The sequence below is a fragment of the Homalodisca vitripennis genome, chromosome 3 (assembly GCF_021130785.1).
Source record: "Homalodisca vitripennis isolate AUS2020 chromosome 3, UT_GWSS_2.1, whole genome shotgun sequence".
Classification (NCBI taxonomy): Eukaryota; Metazoa; Arthropoda; class Insecta; order Hemiptera; family Cicadellidae; genus Homalodisca; species Homalodisca vitripennis.
In genome coordinates this window covers 198504357-198519652 of record NC_060209.1, presented here as the reverse complement: position 1 = coordinate 198519652, position 15296 = coordinate 198504357, and the positions used below count along the sequence as shown (strand labels likewise).

The 15296-nt window shown below is 34.4% G+C and overlaps 1 protein-coding gene across 1 annotated transcript in view; it reads left to right on the top strand.

Moving 5' to 3' along the window:
* Positions 1-5779: 5779 nt before the first annotated feature.
* LOC124358544 (GAS2-like protein 2) overlaps positions 5780-15296 on the top strand; it is a 92053-nt gene continuing 82536 nt past the window's right edge. Inside the window, 2 exon segments of the mRNA XM_046810844.1 lie at positions 5780-5946; positions 9252-9403. Of these exon segments, the coding sequence (XP_046666800.1) occupies positions 5780-5946; positions 9252-9403 (319 nt within the window).

Sequence of the window (15296 nt, the reverse complement as noted above, 5' to 3'; positions counted from 1 at the left end):
TCGTACGAAAACTTCTGTTGCATCATAATTGTATAACGCAATATTTTATGTTGTAATGTTGACGATCTCGCTGTACTCAACGATTGCGCTGTAGATGACGGACAGAAAGTCCTGAAGTCGGACATGTGGTCCGCGGGTTACAGCGCGAGCTCGTGGCGGGTCCAATTATGCCTCAAATCGCCACGCCACGCCCCCACTCGCTAACAACATTCTATTACCCTCTCACCTTTATTACCTGTGATTTATTCCTTCCCGCCGCCGCCGCCGCCAAGTCCCGCCATGCCGCGCCGTCTTATTTACTCGGGATTAATATATTGAAAAGCTACAGGCCATTAGCAGTGACGTAGCGAGCGAAATTATTGGGGGGGGGGGAGGGGGCGCTAGTGTCCAGACCTCTGAATATTTTATTTGAATAAATTAGATACCAAATATTGTATATATGTATTTTTATTATAAAATTATGTTGACACAATGGACATACATTACATTAGTGACCAAATTAAAAATATTAAAAATCTGAATTTTTAAAACCTCTGTTTTAGTGTTTTCTGAAACAAAAGTGTTTATGTTTTGAAGTTCACTATAAATGCCCTATAATGAAAAATTAAAACCAGAAAACAAATAACAGGAAACCAAGAATGTAATGTATAAAATTGACTGTGGATGCAAAAAGACTTATATCGGCCAAACATCAAGACCTGTGTAAACAAGGCTAAAAGAACATATTTACAATTATAAAAAAGAAAACATTGAAAAATCTAAATTAGTTGAACACGCTATAAAGAAAAATCACCATATAAACTTTGAATCGTCAAGTGTAGTTTTTTAAGAATCTTCCTGGACTAAAAGAAACAAAATTGAAAGTGCGTGTATGACGGTTTTGAAAGATAAATGTATTTCCCAACCTTCCGAAAAATTTCAGTGACATTTTTCTACTATTAGTACAAGAAATCCATTAAAAAATTATGAATTGCAAAACCATATTTTCTACATAATACTTTTATAATTTATTAGTTGTTGGTCTTTACAACTAGTTTTAAATTTTATTCTAACTATTTTATCGTATGTTCTTTTCTATTTTATACAATTATGTTTTTCTGTAAAAAATAACAGATGATGCCTTAAACGGCGAAAGCGCTTTTAAATAAATTAAAATTGTGGAAGAATAAAAATGTCTTTTATATTAAAACCTGGTGGCTTCCATTAAGCAGAAAATATAAAAACCGATTACATGCTACGTACTCGATTGACCTGTATAATAAAACAAAAATAAAATTGACTGTGTAAACGTTAACTTACACCGAAATGCGATAAAAGTTCCCTGAGCGGAGGTTTCTGCTCCTGTATAATGTAAACAGCTGACAGATAAGAGCGATAAGAGGAGAACAGGGAGACAGAGAGAGAGAGAGAGAGAGAGAGAGAGAGAGAGAGAGATAAGGTGCACACAACGTGCGGCGACCTAACCTAATTTGCCCGGTTAGATGTGGGTGATGAATAAGTTTACCATTGATATAGTATAAGTTTTATGATAAATATTTTTTGTGCATATATTTACTGTATATTATGGTTAACCAAACAAGTTAATTAATTTCTATGTTCAAAGTTGAATAAATTACTAACCATGGACTCGTAGAAACTAGAACAAACTCACGTTGCGTTCATATTGTTTGTTACAATAGGTTCCGAACAGAAACGTCTAGATACTTGTAAACAAGTTTGAGGAAGAAGCTAAAAACAATGAATTTATTACGACAATGATTCTTGACTTTTGTTACATTCCCTTGATATATATACAATGGTAGTGTAATATTACTAAAACTATTTTGTATTTCCGATCTAATTAAGATATTCCATAGCTAGCCTCATAATGCAGATAAGTATAACTGCAAATATACAAATGTGGCATTTAGTAGATTTTGAAATATCTTTCAAGCATATGTATATTAAATAGTGTTAAAGATTTTTGCTTCGTGTCGCTTTAGGTAAGTTTATTCACTATTTGGTTTTAGTATAAATTAACCTATCTTCAACAATTTAATTTTTAAATTTTTGTCATAATTCACACTCTTAAAGTATTTTCCCCCTTTAAAATTAATCCAAATTCAAATTGTATTTATTTTCAGAAGAGCATTAAACACATATACGTGTATCTAACCTTCTTGCATTGCTAATCGAAGGAGAAAAATTGATTAAAAAAACTCTTTTTGACCATAACAAACATTCTTTACATGCATATTATTTTACATAAATAAATCTACATTAATCCAGAAATAAATAATTCTGTTGATGACAAAACATTTTATAGATATTAAAACATATATTCCTTCTTACATTAAAAAAAATACAAACATTCTTTTTGTTTGCGAATAAATAAACAAATATGAGTCGTAGATTGATATAAAAAACTATGAAATTATTATAAATATAATTGATTATTTTATATTTGATAGAGTGGAAATTCGTTCTCAAAACCATTGTGACTGATCTTTGACAAAATACTGGTTTGAATGAAGACTGAATAATGTTACTTTCTGAGTGTATTAATATTAGCATATAGATTAACTTCCCTACTCAGTTTTATTTGGAAGAAGATTAAATTTTTGAATATTCTACAAGTTAAACAATTCGTATTATAAACCCAAGTTAAATTCAATAAAACAAGATAAACTGTTCGGAGAACAATGAGTAACGATAATATTAAACTCATCAATATTTTATGCTCTGGAATATCAAACTACGGTACGGAAGATCCGAATTAATTACTAAATTATTTAATTAATTATCAATTAATTATGTTTTAACGCCGTATTGTATAACAGCTGTTTTCCAATCATGTAGACCCCCATGCTCTAATCAACAAACAGCTTTTCAGAGGTAATTAAATTCAATTGAGGGGAGCGAAGCCTAAGGGCCCTCTAGCCCTTGCTTACACTCCATGACGAGTTCCAACCCTTCCTTGATTCGCAACGCGCCTCACATTGGGACATAACACGGCAAAAATCCTTAAACATATTTTCCAAAAAAAGTAATTAAGTTTTATTGGTGTGTGGAATGTCCCCGCAATGTCTATACAATCTAAAAGAATCTGCAAGAAAGGCTTTTAACTATGGGTTACGAATAATTATGTTTGTTATGATGTTGGCTTTGAATGCGTTATCAACTAGATACGCGTTATCGCGTTTTATGATCACAGTGGTTGGAGCGCCAACGTGGTCTGATCTCGAATTTGATACTATCTCGACACATCTTTTCTCTTTCTGCCAGTACTGCGAGGTTAAATTAACTTAAAATAATTATATATGTATAAGTAACTCTTAAATTTACTTATTAATAATTTTAGGACGAAATAATTTTTAAAAATTGTTGCTATATTGTGAATTTACAGAAATTTCATTACACATTCTGTAAATTAATTTATAGGCCTATAAAGTTTTACTTATGTAAAATTAACTTTTTGCCGCTTTTACCCACTAATTATATACAAAATACCGTATAAATTTATCAGGTGTTCATTGTAGAAGAGTAGTTATTAGATGAAAATTAATGAGCATATTGCATCTTAATGATCTAAAATTCGATTGGTATGGTATGCCTGGGCTAATAGAAGAAATTAATAACTAGGCGGTCAAGACGTTTATTGTCATATAATGTATATTTATTTATTAAATTTGTATAAGTGGCAATAACCTAATTTAATTTTTTCAATGAACATTGAATCGCCAAAGTACTTGCTCCGGATTCGAACCCGAATCTCTCATTTGCCGGGTGAGTGCGCTACCACTACACCATAGAGCCCTACCTTTTTACGATTCAATTATTTTGTATTCGGCCGGCGGAGCGGGTACTTTTTGTGATTCAATGTTTATCGAAAAAATTAAATTAGGCTATTGCCCTTTATAAAAATGTATAAAATGTCAATAAAAGTCATTTGCCAGGTATTTGGTCTTCTGATCATATGTTAGTTTGGTTATTCTTTTGAAATACTGGGCTGTGTAAAGTGTAAAGGCGCGCGTTGTGATGAGCCACTGGTTGTGAAGTGATTTGTCACAAACGATGTCGCGAGTGTGTTGACAGTGACGGGTGTGAAAGGGCGGGAATGGCAGTCGATACAGAGCTGCAGTTGTCTGGTCGGCCGTGACGTCACAGGAGCGGCGGGGAACACAGTGTTATCTCTCACAGATAGAGCAGACACCAGCTGCTGCTGTGTAGCAGTGATAGGAACAGTTACACAGATGTCGCGTTCGGGCAGTGTATCACTTCTGTTCCGCTGTCGTTGGAAATCGCTCGTCCGAGGCCGAGACCACAGTTTACCATCAAGCGAACACAGTGTAACACTGGTTTCCGAGGCATTATTTGAAGACATTCGATTTAATATCCTACTCCACAAGGCGATATTGGGAAATATAAACTTTTTTACATAATTTTTGAAGTGACGCTAAATAAAGAATTATTATGTTTAGAAAACCTATATTAGTTTATTTCTACACTCACTCTTGTTTGACAATAATGTTAGTTCATAAACTAACTAGGTGATAGATAGCACAGGTATCAGGAAACACAAAAGTTTATAAGTAGAACTTATAACTTGGGTGCAGCATCAAAAGTGAATCGCAGGAGACTTGGTGTCCTGGAATCTTGGAGCTGGAAAGCACAACAGTTTCCAAGAAAAACTTGGGTGTTTCATAAGATAACATGATTGGGTGCAGCATCGAAAGTGAATCGCAGGAAACTTGATGTCCTGGAATTTTGGAACTGGAAAGCACAACAGTTTCTAAGAAGAACTTGGGTGTTTGATAAGATAACATGATTGGGTGCAGCAACGAAAGTGAATCGCAGGAGACTGTTGATGTCCTGGAATCTTGGAGCTGGAAAGCACAACAGTTTCCAAGAAAAACTTGGGTGTTTCATAAGATAACATGATTGGGTGCAGCATCGAAAGTGAATCGCAGGAAACTTGATGTCCTGGAATTTTGGAACTGGAAAGCACAACAGTTTCTAAGAAGAACTTGGGTGTTTGATAAGATAACATGATTGGGTGCAGCATCGAAAGTGAATCGCAGGAGACTGTTGGTGTCCTGGAATCTTGGAGCTGGAAAGCACTATAGTTTCCAAGAAAAACTTGGGTGTTTCATAAGATAACATGATTGGGTGCAGCATCGAAAGTGAATCGCAGGAGACTGTTGGTGTCCTGGAGTCCTGGAGCTGGAAAGCACAACAGTTTCTAAGTAGAACTTGGGTGAACTAAGAAGCGAGCTGCTACTAACAATACAAACCCCTTTTTATTTCGCCCTACACGTGGGATGGTGATCCTCTAGCCGTTCTGGTGGGATCACCTTTTTGTCTATGGTAATCCCCCAAGCAGCCGAAATGAAACACCTAATAATAAACACCTAATAATAATAAACACTTAATAAACTTGTAAAGAACTTGTGAAGGGCAAATTCCACGCCAAATAACCTTGCAAGTCACTATGTCCGAGGTATTAGCGTGAATAATGTACTTTGGAGATAGCACTAATCTCCAAGGATATCCCGACAGAACCGGCTCAGCTCATACATCTCATTCACCACACACACAGGGGACGTCCTGTCGAATAACTGCCCTTGGGCTACAATTCCACCCGCATTAGATAGCCATTGCACCACACATTCTGTGGTAACTGTATTACTGAACCACAGCTCCCGGTATGGGCTTAAGCAACCGGACTGCACGGGATATCTAGCTGATGCTTCCTCTTTGTGGTTCGTGGAAGGAAAACAGATGAGTCAGATGTTGACGGATGGATCTTAACCCAGACCCCGAAGTCCAACTGAAGCAGAGTCCACAGGCGAAATGTGGATCCTTGTCTTCGTTCAAAATGTCCGAAACTGAGCATTCAGATTGGGAAGCCACTGTAAAGAATGTTCTGTACCCGAGGGTCTGCCCCCGTGGCAGCATCAGACGTCTGTCAGTCTAACGAACTGTACTGGGTTAGCAACAATTACTATATTCCTGATTACGCCGCTTACTTTCGCAACAAGTGAGTCTGTCTGCGATGCGTGCCTCCAGAACATAGCTAGCTAGTTCTCTTCTACCTTTCAATCCACAGATAAGGCAAATAGTGATTGGCCGTCCTATCTTCTGAAGTCCCTCGTGTTGATTTTATCGCCAATGGTGGGCTGATAAGATTGTGCCCCAAATTTCCAAGTATTGTGTGCTTTTAATACTCTACATTGAAAAAGGGACCAAACTAGATTAGAGGTTTGTGCTCCTCCAAAGTCTCAAAATTCTCAAAAGTGTAATGTATATGTTAACCGCTTTTAGTTGAATTATCATTGTAGCATTTATATTTGAGGTTGTAAACAGATTGGTGGACATTAATATTTTAGTGCAGCCCAATGTAGCTGATTTAATAGAACACTTGTGTTATCGCATACGAGTATTGATCAGTGCAGTGACATGATAAATAACATTATTGTTGTTAAACTGTCAGATATTTTACATAGGTTCTATATTATTTACTGATCATCTACAGCTCTTATAGCTCAGCCAATAATGATTTTAGAAGGAAAGTCAATAAGTATGTAGGTCGTTGTTCGGTGTACCTTGTAGTATAATACTCGTACACTAAAAGTCCTCAAACCTAGGAGAGGGGGTACAAAGGCCCCTTTTTTTGTTTTTCGCTTATTTCTCAGTAAGGTCCTACAGACAAATTGACACGTATAAAACTTGAAGGTGTTGAAATTTTCTACATCGTTTATTCCTATAGTTTATTTTCAATATGTTATCGTTATTGACATATAAGTCTCGTAAATAGATAATTTTCGACAAAACCATTATGGAATAATCAAATTTTACGTCTAATGTCTGCCTCCAGTCTTTATCGCACAAGGAAAAGTGTCAAAAGTGGAGTTGTAGAGAGTTTAATTTAATTCAACACGAGGTTTTATTTTATACGAATGTTATGGAAAGTTACTGGATTTGTAAGTTACTTGGATTAAAACTATTTGTAATGAACGATTTTGGTAGCAACTAGCACTAAGTAAAATATTATTTTCTGTACACTTTTAACTCTTTGTACATGATAGTACTTAATATTCAGTCATGATCAGAAGAGGTTGGGTGTTGATTGGGATTGGCGAGAGGGGCTGGGAAAGAAGGAAAATGGAAATAAAGTGTAATTGTGAAATAAAAATATTTCTCATTCCGAAATGATTTTTAGTTTGATTTGAAATAAGTAAAGGTACATCATAGTCGGTTTTACATTATCCCCATCGACTGTTTGTTTTGAATTAGAACAACTATATTTTTAAACATACGAGTATATTACAATATCAAGTATATATTTTCCAACCATTTCGTCTACTTTTCTAAAGTTACCTCCAGAGATACAGCCTGCTCTGGAGGTAACTACGACCTCGAGTTTTTCCCTTTAAACCACAAACACTTTTCACCCTTACCTTAGGACCTAGATTCACAAGGAAAGTCTTATTGTAAATATATGTATAATACGCATCAAACTGCTTCTACAGTTTTTCTTGTATACTGTATACTTTCTTGTATAGTGTACATTTTCTTGATAGCGTTTACTTTATTTTATAAGCTATACTTTTTGTATATTATATACTTTCGTATGTAGTATACTTTTTGTATATTGTATACTTTTGTATAATGTATACGTTTGAATGCATTGTATACTTTTGTATATTGTATACTTTTTGTATATTGTATGCTTTCTTGTATAGTGTATACTTTCTTATTTATTGTATACTTTCTTGTATAGTGTAAATTTTTCGAATTTGTAATCGATGAAGCACGAATACGGTTGCGATTTTTTCTGAATTACCAAAATGAAAGTATAAAAAGAATTTGGATATGTATTGTATTAGCCATTTTTTTTTTAAATTAGAGATCTCTCACAATCTTACGGCTGAAAGTATGAACAGTTTTTCTTGTGGGACTGATATAAAGGTGACCTTGACTACCACCTGTTATCACATTATTGTAAATTATAATTACTCTCGCCCCGTCCTCCGTTTAGGGAAGGGGACAGATTTTCCTAAACAAACAAACAAACAAACAGGTCCCACAAACTACCAGTAAAGCAGAGTTTTCTGACTCTCGTGACACCTGGTATTGAAGATCACATTGTTCAATCCCAGAGAGTAAATAGACCGTATACAATATACAAACCAAGAGTTAACCAGACGTTATGGTTGGGCCGCCAGTAGCGAGTGAAACCTGTAATTAGTTGAACCGTTGGTCGCGCCCAACGATCCTAACCTAATTTGCTACCTAATGGACCAAATGTGCACACCTACAGGTTCGTTTTCTCAGGGAACGAAACTATCTAAACACATATACGTGAAAGTTAGACCACGCCATGTGGGTCCGAAGTGTTATGCCATTTCTTGACTTTATTAGTATGTTTACATTATTATTTCATAATATGCATGGTTTATTGATTATTAAATAATGAAAATAATACTGTTTTCGTGGATTGCACTCATATAAAAATCAATAATATCTCGCCAGACGTAACTGATTGAAAAGAAATTGTAGTTGTCAAATATAAAATATATTTCTTTGTCAAAATATGATTAAAGTTAAATAGATCTAAGTATGACTTAATATTATTATATTAAACTCACTTGCGACAGGCCATTTAATTATTTAGTGTTCATACCATCATACATACCATTTTTACATTTTCGTTATATCTCGTAGGTAAAAATTATATAAAAATTGTATCGAAAAACTTCCAAACGATTCCTTTATTTTATTGCTGACCGGAATCGCTGTACCTTAAAATGGCACTTCGAGAATAACAATCCACATTTATAATATTAACCAGCAAAAGTAGTGACGTCTAAAGAGTTGAAGAAAATAACAAAACCCTGAGGTATATATCCCCTGTGAGAATATTTTCACTAATTAACTATTATTTAATATTACTCCTTATGTCTTTGCTTGGTAGGCAACAGATTTCTCTTTCATTTATAGGGGTAAGTAGTTCCAAAAATCATTTTCGCAAAAAAGTATTAAGCGAAGTCTAAATCGTAAACTTTTAAACATACATTTCGGTGTATAAGAGATAAAATAACTTTTATATTGTAAATGCTAATTAGAAATTATATAAATATTATATTCACAAGTGTGTGATGATGATTTAATACTCACCCACACACAGTCTAGTAGACATGTTTAGACGAAATTTGGCATGTTCATTGCTTATTATGAGAATGTCTTTTAATGCCGAATATTTACGGTAGCAATGTAGGGACGGCACACAATGCTCTGCGACTACAATTTGAGGCAATGAGCGAGCGCAGCGAGCTTGTGGCCCTTGCAAATGCAATGGCAAAGCAATACACCAGACACAAAGTGCAACTTTTTAAGGAACGAGAAAACCATCGAGATGGCCGTGAGTATTTTTTTGCACTGATCAGAAATACGATACTAGGTAGGTGTATACAAATATACATATTACTTCTTGTACTGAATCAAAGAAATTTGATGTTACAGGGAACTTAAAGAGTGGAAAGCAAGGACGTACACTGTATTGTATCAGGTTTACAAGTATTCCTGTTAAAATAAAAAAAAATCTAATACTAAAGATACGAACAAGGACAGCGAGTCCCGTTGGTCAGGCATATATTATGTCCTTTTGAGGTATTAAAATAATCGTTAATATTGTTAATGATTGTTTGGAGGTTTAAGCGCCTGTCACGCAAAAGCTACTATGTGAGGTCGTGTTGAAATTTCGGTTGAGCACTTAAATAGTACATACCTCAAATATGCATACTTCATTTTCAAAATTTTCGTAGGATTGCATCATATTAAATCACAAATGCTTTAACTAAGAAAAGTACGGACACCGACTCTAGGATTTCTATTCACTGACCAAAATTTTGTCAAGAGTTACTGAAATCGTTGAAGCTGTTGAACCAAATATTATGGAATGAAAGGCTAACATGATTTCGGACATTTACCATCGCGTTATGTGTTACAAAATGTATAACACGACGTTTCGAGGATTGGAATCTGTCCTATTCGTCAGGTTGGAGTGGTGTTAATACGCACAAAAATGAAAGAACGGAAATAAGTAAAGAAGGGCAAGAAAAGGGTACAATATACCCAAAAGGTGCTTGGAGTCCAGTCCAGGCGTTGTCACTGCTCAGAATGGAAGTCACGAGTATTATTTTTTATGAATTAATGCTTCCCCCACCTGACGAAGATGACAGATTCCAATCCTCGAAACGTTTGTTACTGATTTTGTAACCTATAACGATGGCAAATGTCCGAAATCCTGTTATCCTTTCAAAACTTTCCAATCGTCAATAACAAACTTTAAACAGAGTATCATGCAATGTTGCACAGAAATTCGAGTTTTATCATTATGGGCCCGAAGTTCTACTCTTTCCATGTCCAGGTATTCTAAAAAGATTCAGAAATATCTTCCAGTGATATAGGGAGTGTTTATAAACTATTACATCAGGATATGTCTATGGTATCCAGTAAGAATTCGCGAGCGAAGCCGTGGGGAATTACTAGTAGTAAGTCATGCTGTTCGAAATTTGTGTTAAAATATAGGAATACCTTGACGCTGCGGGAACAGTGCGTGTAATGACGTCATTATTATTCATCCCACAGTTTGCGGAAGTGCTGGTAACGATAGATAAACAGAAGTAGCGCCCCTGTTTGTGTTCCCGCAGTTTCAACAAGTTCAAACAGATTTTCTTGCCTAATTACCCAACCTTTAAATTATACTATTTATTTTTCTAAATTTGTCTGTCCGCAAAGAAATGTCTTTAAATTCCTAAGGCAGAGTCTACTATCTAGTTGAAATGCTTTATTAACTAATAAATGACAGAAGATAAATGAAAAACAAGGACAAATTACGCAAGTAAACTTATTTAAGATTTTTGAATATTGATAGTTTATGCAAGTTTATTAAATTTGTAATGCTACAGACATTTGCTTCAAACTGTCTCAAGTTAATCTTAAAATAATAATAATTTTTAATTAGATTAATCAAATGGGTTATGAGTAAATTATTTTACACCTTATTAGTCGTTTTTGAACGATATTCACTACCTTTAGTATCGTAACTTGGAGAGCTCGACCAAAGTTTTCAATTTCAATTCATTTGTGATTTAATTTCCTTAGACGTATTTTTTTACGAGCATAACATATTCCTGCGGAGACATAAATCGTCCTTCTTTTGCCTTTATACCTGTACTATAAGCATTCGGTACGGACACGGATGTACGCAGCGACTTGGCTGATTTACAACTTCTGACTAATACTAAAACACAAACCATACTTTTCCATATAATAGAGTTATTCTATATGTATCAAGAACTGTATAGTAAATCTCGGCTGTATGTTTTTATCTAGGAATTTTACCGGCCCTTGAACATATCTTACATGAATGAAACTGTACTTAAAGAATAAAAGGATTCGGACATTTTCCATCGTTATGTGTAAAAAATGTATGTAAAAAAGTCATACAACGTTTCTAGGGTTGAAATCTATGCTCTTCGTCAGCTATGAATATAATTAGTTAACATTAATTTTTCTATTAAGGAAAAGAGAATAAAATCAAATATCCCAAATCGTAACATCCTATAAAAACCTTCCATCGTCATTAACAAGCGATAATAATAAATAAGTATTACTTGTTTTAAAATATACCAGCAATAAATGACCAACTGTAACACAGCTATCAGTCAATAAGTCATACAACTGATCACTATTGCCGATAAGCTAACCTGATCATATTGCCCTTAGAAACAAACCGGTTTCGGCTTATCTTATCGGCGATGATTATTTCCCGATCCAGGGGTATTCCTTGGAAACTAATTTGCACCAATAGAAGTTCAAACCTTAAATTCTACAATTAAATCCCACTATATTGTGATAATAACACACTGTCCTGTGTATTTGATCAATTTAATTGAGTGAAATAACTGCGTTATTATTTTACATGCTGCATTTTATTGCTAATAAATAACTTTTGTATTGTATTGGTTCCGTGGCGTATATAGAACATTATCTCTGCGTTGTTAAAACGCTGGTTGCTTTAGGAAGTATAAAAATAATTATATTGATCTATGACTACAAACTATGATGGATTATATAATAACATGATCCAGGAGCTGAATAAGAAAATTCTTTGCACTGTATAAGAAAATTTGCATTTGGTTTTTCTTCAAATTGATTTGTCCTAAGAAAGAAATCTACTGTCAACCGAGCTAGTTTTCGTAGAGGTCGAAATGAGATGGCATATAAAGGGTTAAAAATATAAAATGATAATTTTGTTCCCTCAGATCATATTTTTTTAGTTTGGCACACCAACTGTGGACACGTAATCATATGTTAAATCAACGTCAACTAACCATATACAGATCCTTATATGGGCGATTTCGGTCTTTTTGTCTGGTTTTTTGACGATGATATAAGTGCGATTTATGTGTCTACCAGTAGGTTTTAAGTGTATAAAGCTAAGAAAATATAATTTCATGAAATAAATAATCATTTCACCCTTTTGAACCCTCAAATTTTGACCTCCATCAAACCAGCGCATCTGATGATCGATTCCGTTCGTTGGAAATTTTCTTCTCTTTTGATTTAAAGTACAAAAACGTGTGCTTGTACACTGCAAATTAGCTTTCGGTTTCTAGACAAACAATGTTTGATATATTGCCTATATATAGCGATAACGATCCAGTGTTTGAAGCAAGGGATATTGCAAGTGATATGTAACGGCATGTTACTATTAGCTAACAGATTGTGCTATATTTTACATGTTCCGGGAATAGGAATTCCAGTTCAGGTTGGTAACAAGCGATTTTATTACGTAACGCTTTTGTTTTACGGCCCTGTGAAGGAAGCATTTAACATTTATGGACTCATTAATGGCACAAGTTCGAGCAAGGCTTCCATTCATTCAGTAGTCGAGCGTCGTAAAGTTCGAACAGGTGTTTAATATGCTGCTATTACAAGATCGCCTTTACGACGCGACGTTACCGTAACATGTACAGGAAGTTCTAAAGTTCTGAAGTTCTTTGGAAACTATAACATTTCAGTACAACTAATAACATACCGCTGTTGGATATTTAGTCAAGACAATATATCCAATAATAACAAACGTCGTATATGACGTTACCTTAGTATTTACAGGAATTTCTTTCAAAACGATACCTTTTTAGTACAACTAAGAACAGCTTTCACAGAACAGTGTGAGATATTTAGTCACACAATATATTAAGTTATAATATATGTCATGTACGACGTTACCGTAACATGTACAGGAAGTTCGAAAGTTCTGAAGTTCTTTGGAAACTAAACAATTTCAGTACAACTAATAACAGACCGCTGTTGGATATTTAGTCAGACAATATATCCAGTAATAGCAAATGTCATATAAAACTTTACCTTAATATGTACAGAAAGTTTTTTTGAAAACGATATATTTTAAGTACAACTAATAACAGCTTTCACAGGACACTGTTGGATATTTAGTCAAACAGTATATCAAGTTCAAATAGTCAATATACCATATAAGATGTTACCGTAACATGTACAGGAAGTTCTAAAATTAAATTTCTTTGGAAACAATTCAATTTCAATACAACTAATAACAGCTTTCACAAAACACTGTGGCATATTTAGTCAGACAATATATCCAATAATAACAAACGTCGTATACGACGTTACCTTAATATTTACAGGATTTCTTTCAAAACGATACTTTTTTAGTACAACTAATAACAGCTTTCACGGAACAGTGTGGGATATTTCGTCACACAATATATTAATTTATAATATATGACATGTACGACGTTACTGTGACATGTACAGGAAGTTTTAAATTCGGAAGTTGTTTTGAAATTATACAATTTTAATTCAATTAATTATACCTTTCACAGGACACAGTTTGATATTTAGTCAGAAAATATATTTAATAATAACAAATGTCATATAAGACGTTATCATCACATATATAGTGAGTTTTAAAATTCTGAAGTTCTTTGGAAACGATACAATTTCAATACAACTTATAACAGAACACTGTTAGATATTTAGTGAGGCAATATATCAAGTCAAAACAAATACCATATAAAACGTTACCTTAACATGTACAGGAAGTTCTAAAATTACGAAGATCTTTGTAAACGATACAATTTTCAGACAAGATATCGAGTTATATAAAATGTCTTAAAATATATGCACCTTGTTAAGTTCTACATTAGTAATACATAAATTACAGATCTGTTTCATTTTAGAGTTATCAACACGTTGTTATTTTTAAAGGTTAATTAACATTTTTTGCTTATTGTATGGTAAGCAATATCCGAGTACACAATATGATTGTTTCATACTATTCAACAATATGTCAATAGTCTGGTAAATATCAAATTTATCATACAGTATACTAAACATGTAATATAAACCGTTATGAAACGGACAACCTCTACGTAATGGAAGGCACTCAGTTACCGTGCTGAATGCGAAATGTTGCTGTGAACACTTCAGATGCAACTATTAACACTTCAGATGCAACTATTAACACTTCAGATGCAACTGAACTGTTTAATGCCAAGAGAATAAATGAGACATTAAAGCGTAACCAGAGATTGACGTAAACCCGAGACGTGATCTGGTGCTCTAACCTAGGTCAGTTTCCTAGCGGCACTGACTGCCGTTGCATTCATTTGAATTGATTTTACGCAATTGCATTGGAATCGATTAACAGCTCCAGTAATATTGTATTGGATGTGGGGCGATCTGACAGACTAGTTCGAGACTCCGAGATACCCAAGTCATGCATTTTGTAAGTAGAATAGTGATTATCTCTAGATGATACCTCGTTCACTATAGGACACCAAGCGGATATATTGGCTGTTTGGTGATATCTAGATTAGTTTGGGACACCGAGATACCCAAGTCATGCATTTTGTAAGTAGAATAGTGATTATCTCTAGATGACAGGTAGTTCACTATAGGACACCAAGTGGATGTATTGGCTGTTGGGGATCTCTAGATTAGTTTGGGACATCCAGATACCCAAGTCATGCATTTTGTAAGTTGAATAGTGATTATCTCTGGATGATAGCTCGTCCGCCATAGGGCACCCAGGGGAGGTATTGGCTGTTGGTTATTTCTAGATTATTTTGGGACACCGAGATACCAAAGTCAGCATTTTGTAAGTAGAATAGAGATTATCTCTAGATGATAGCTCGTTCACTATAGGACATTACAAGGATGTATTAGCTGTTGGGTGATATCTAGATTATTTTGGTACACCGAGA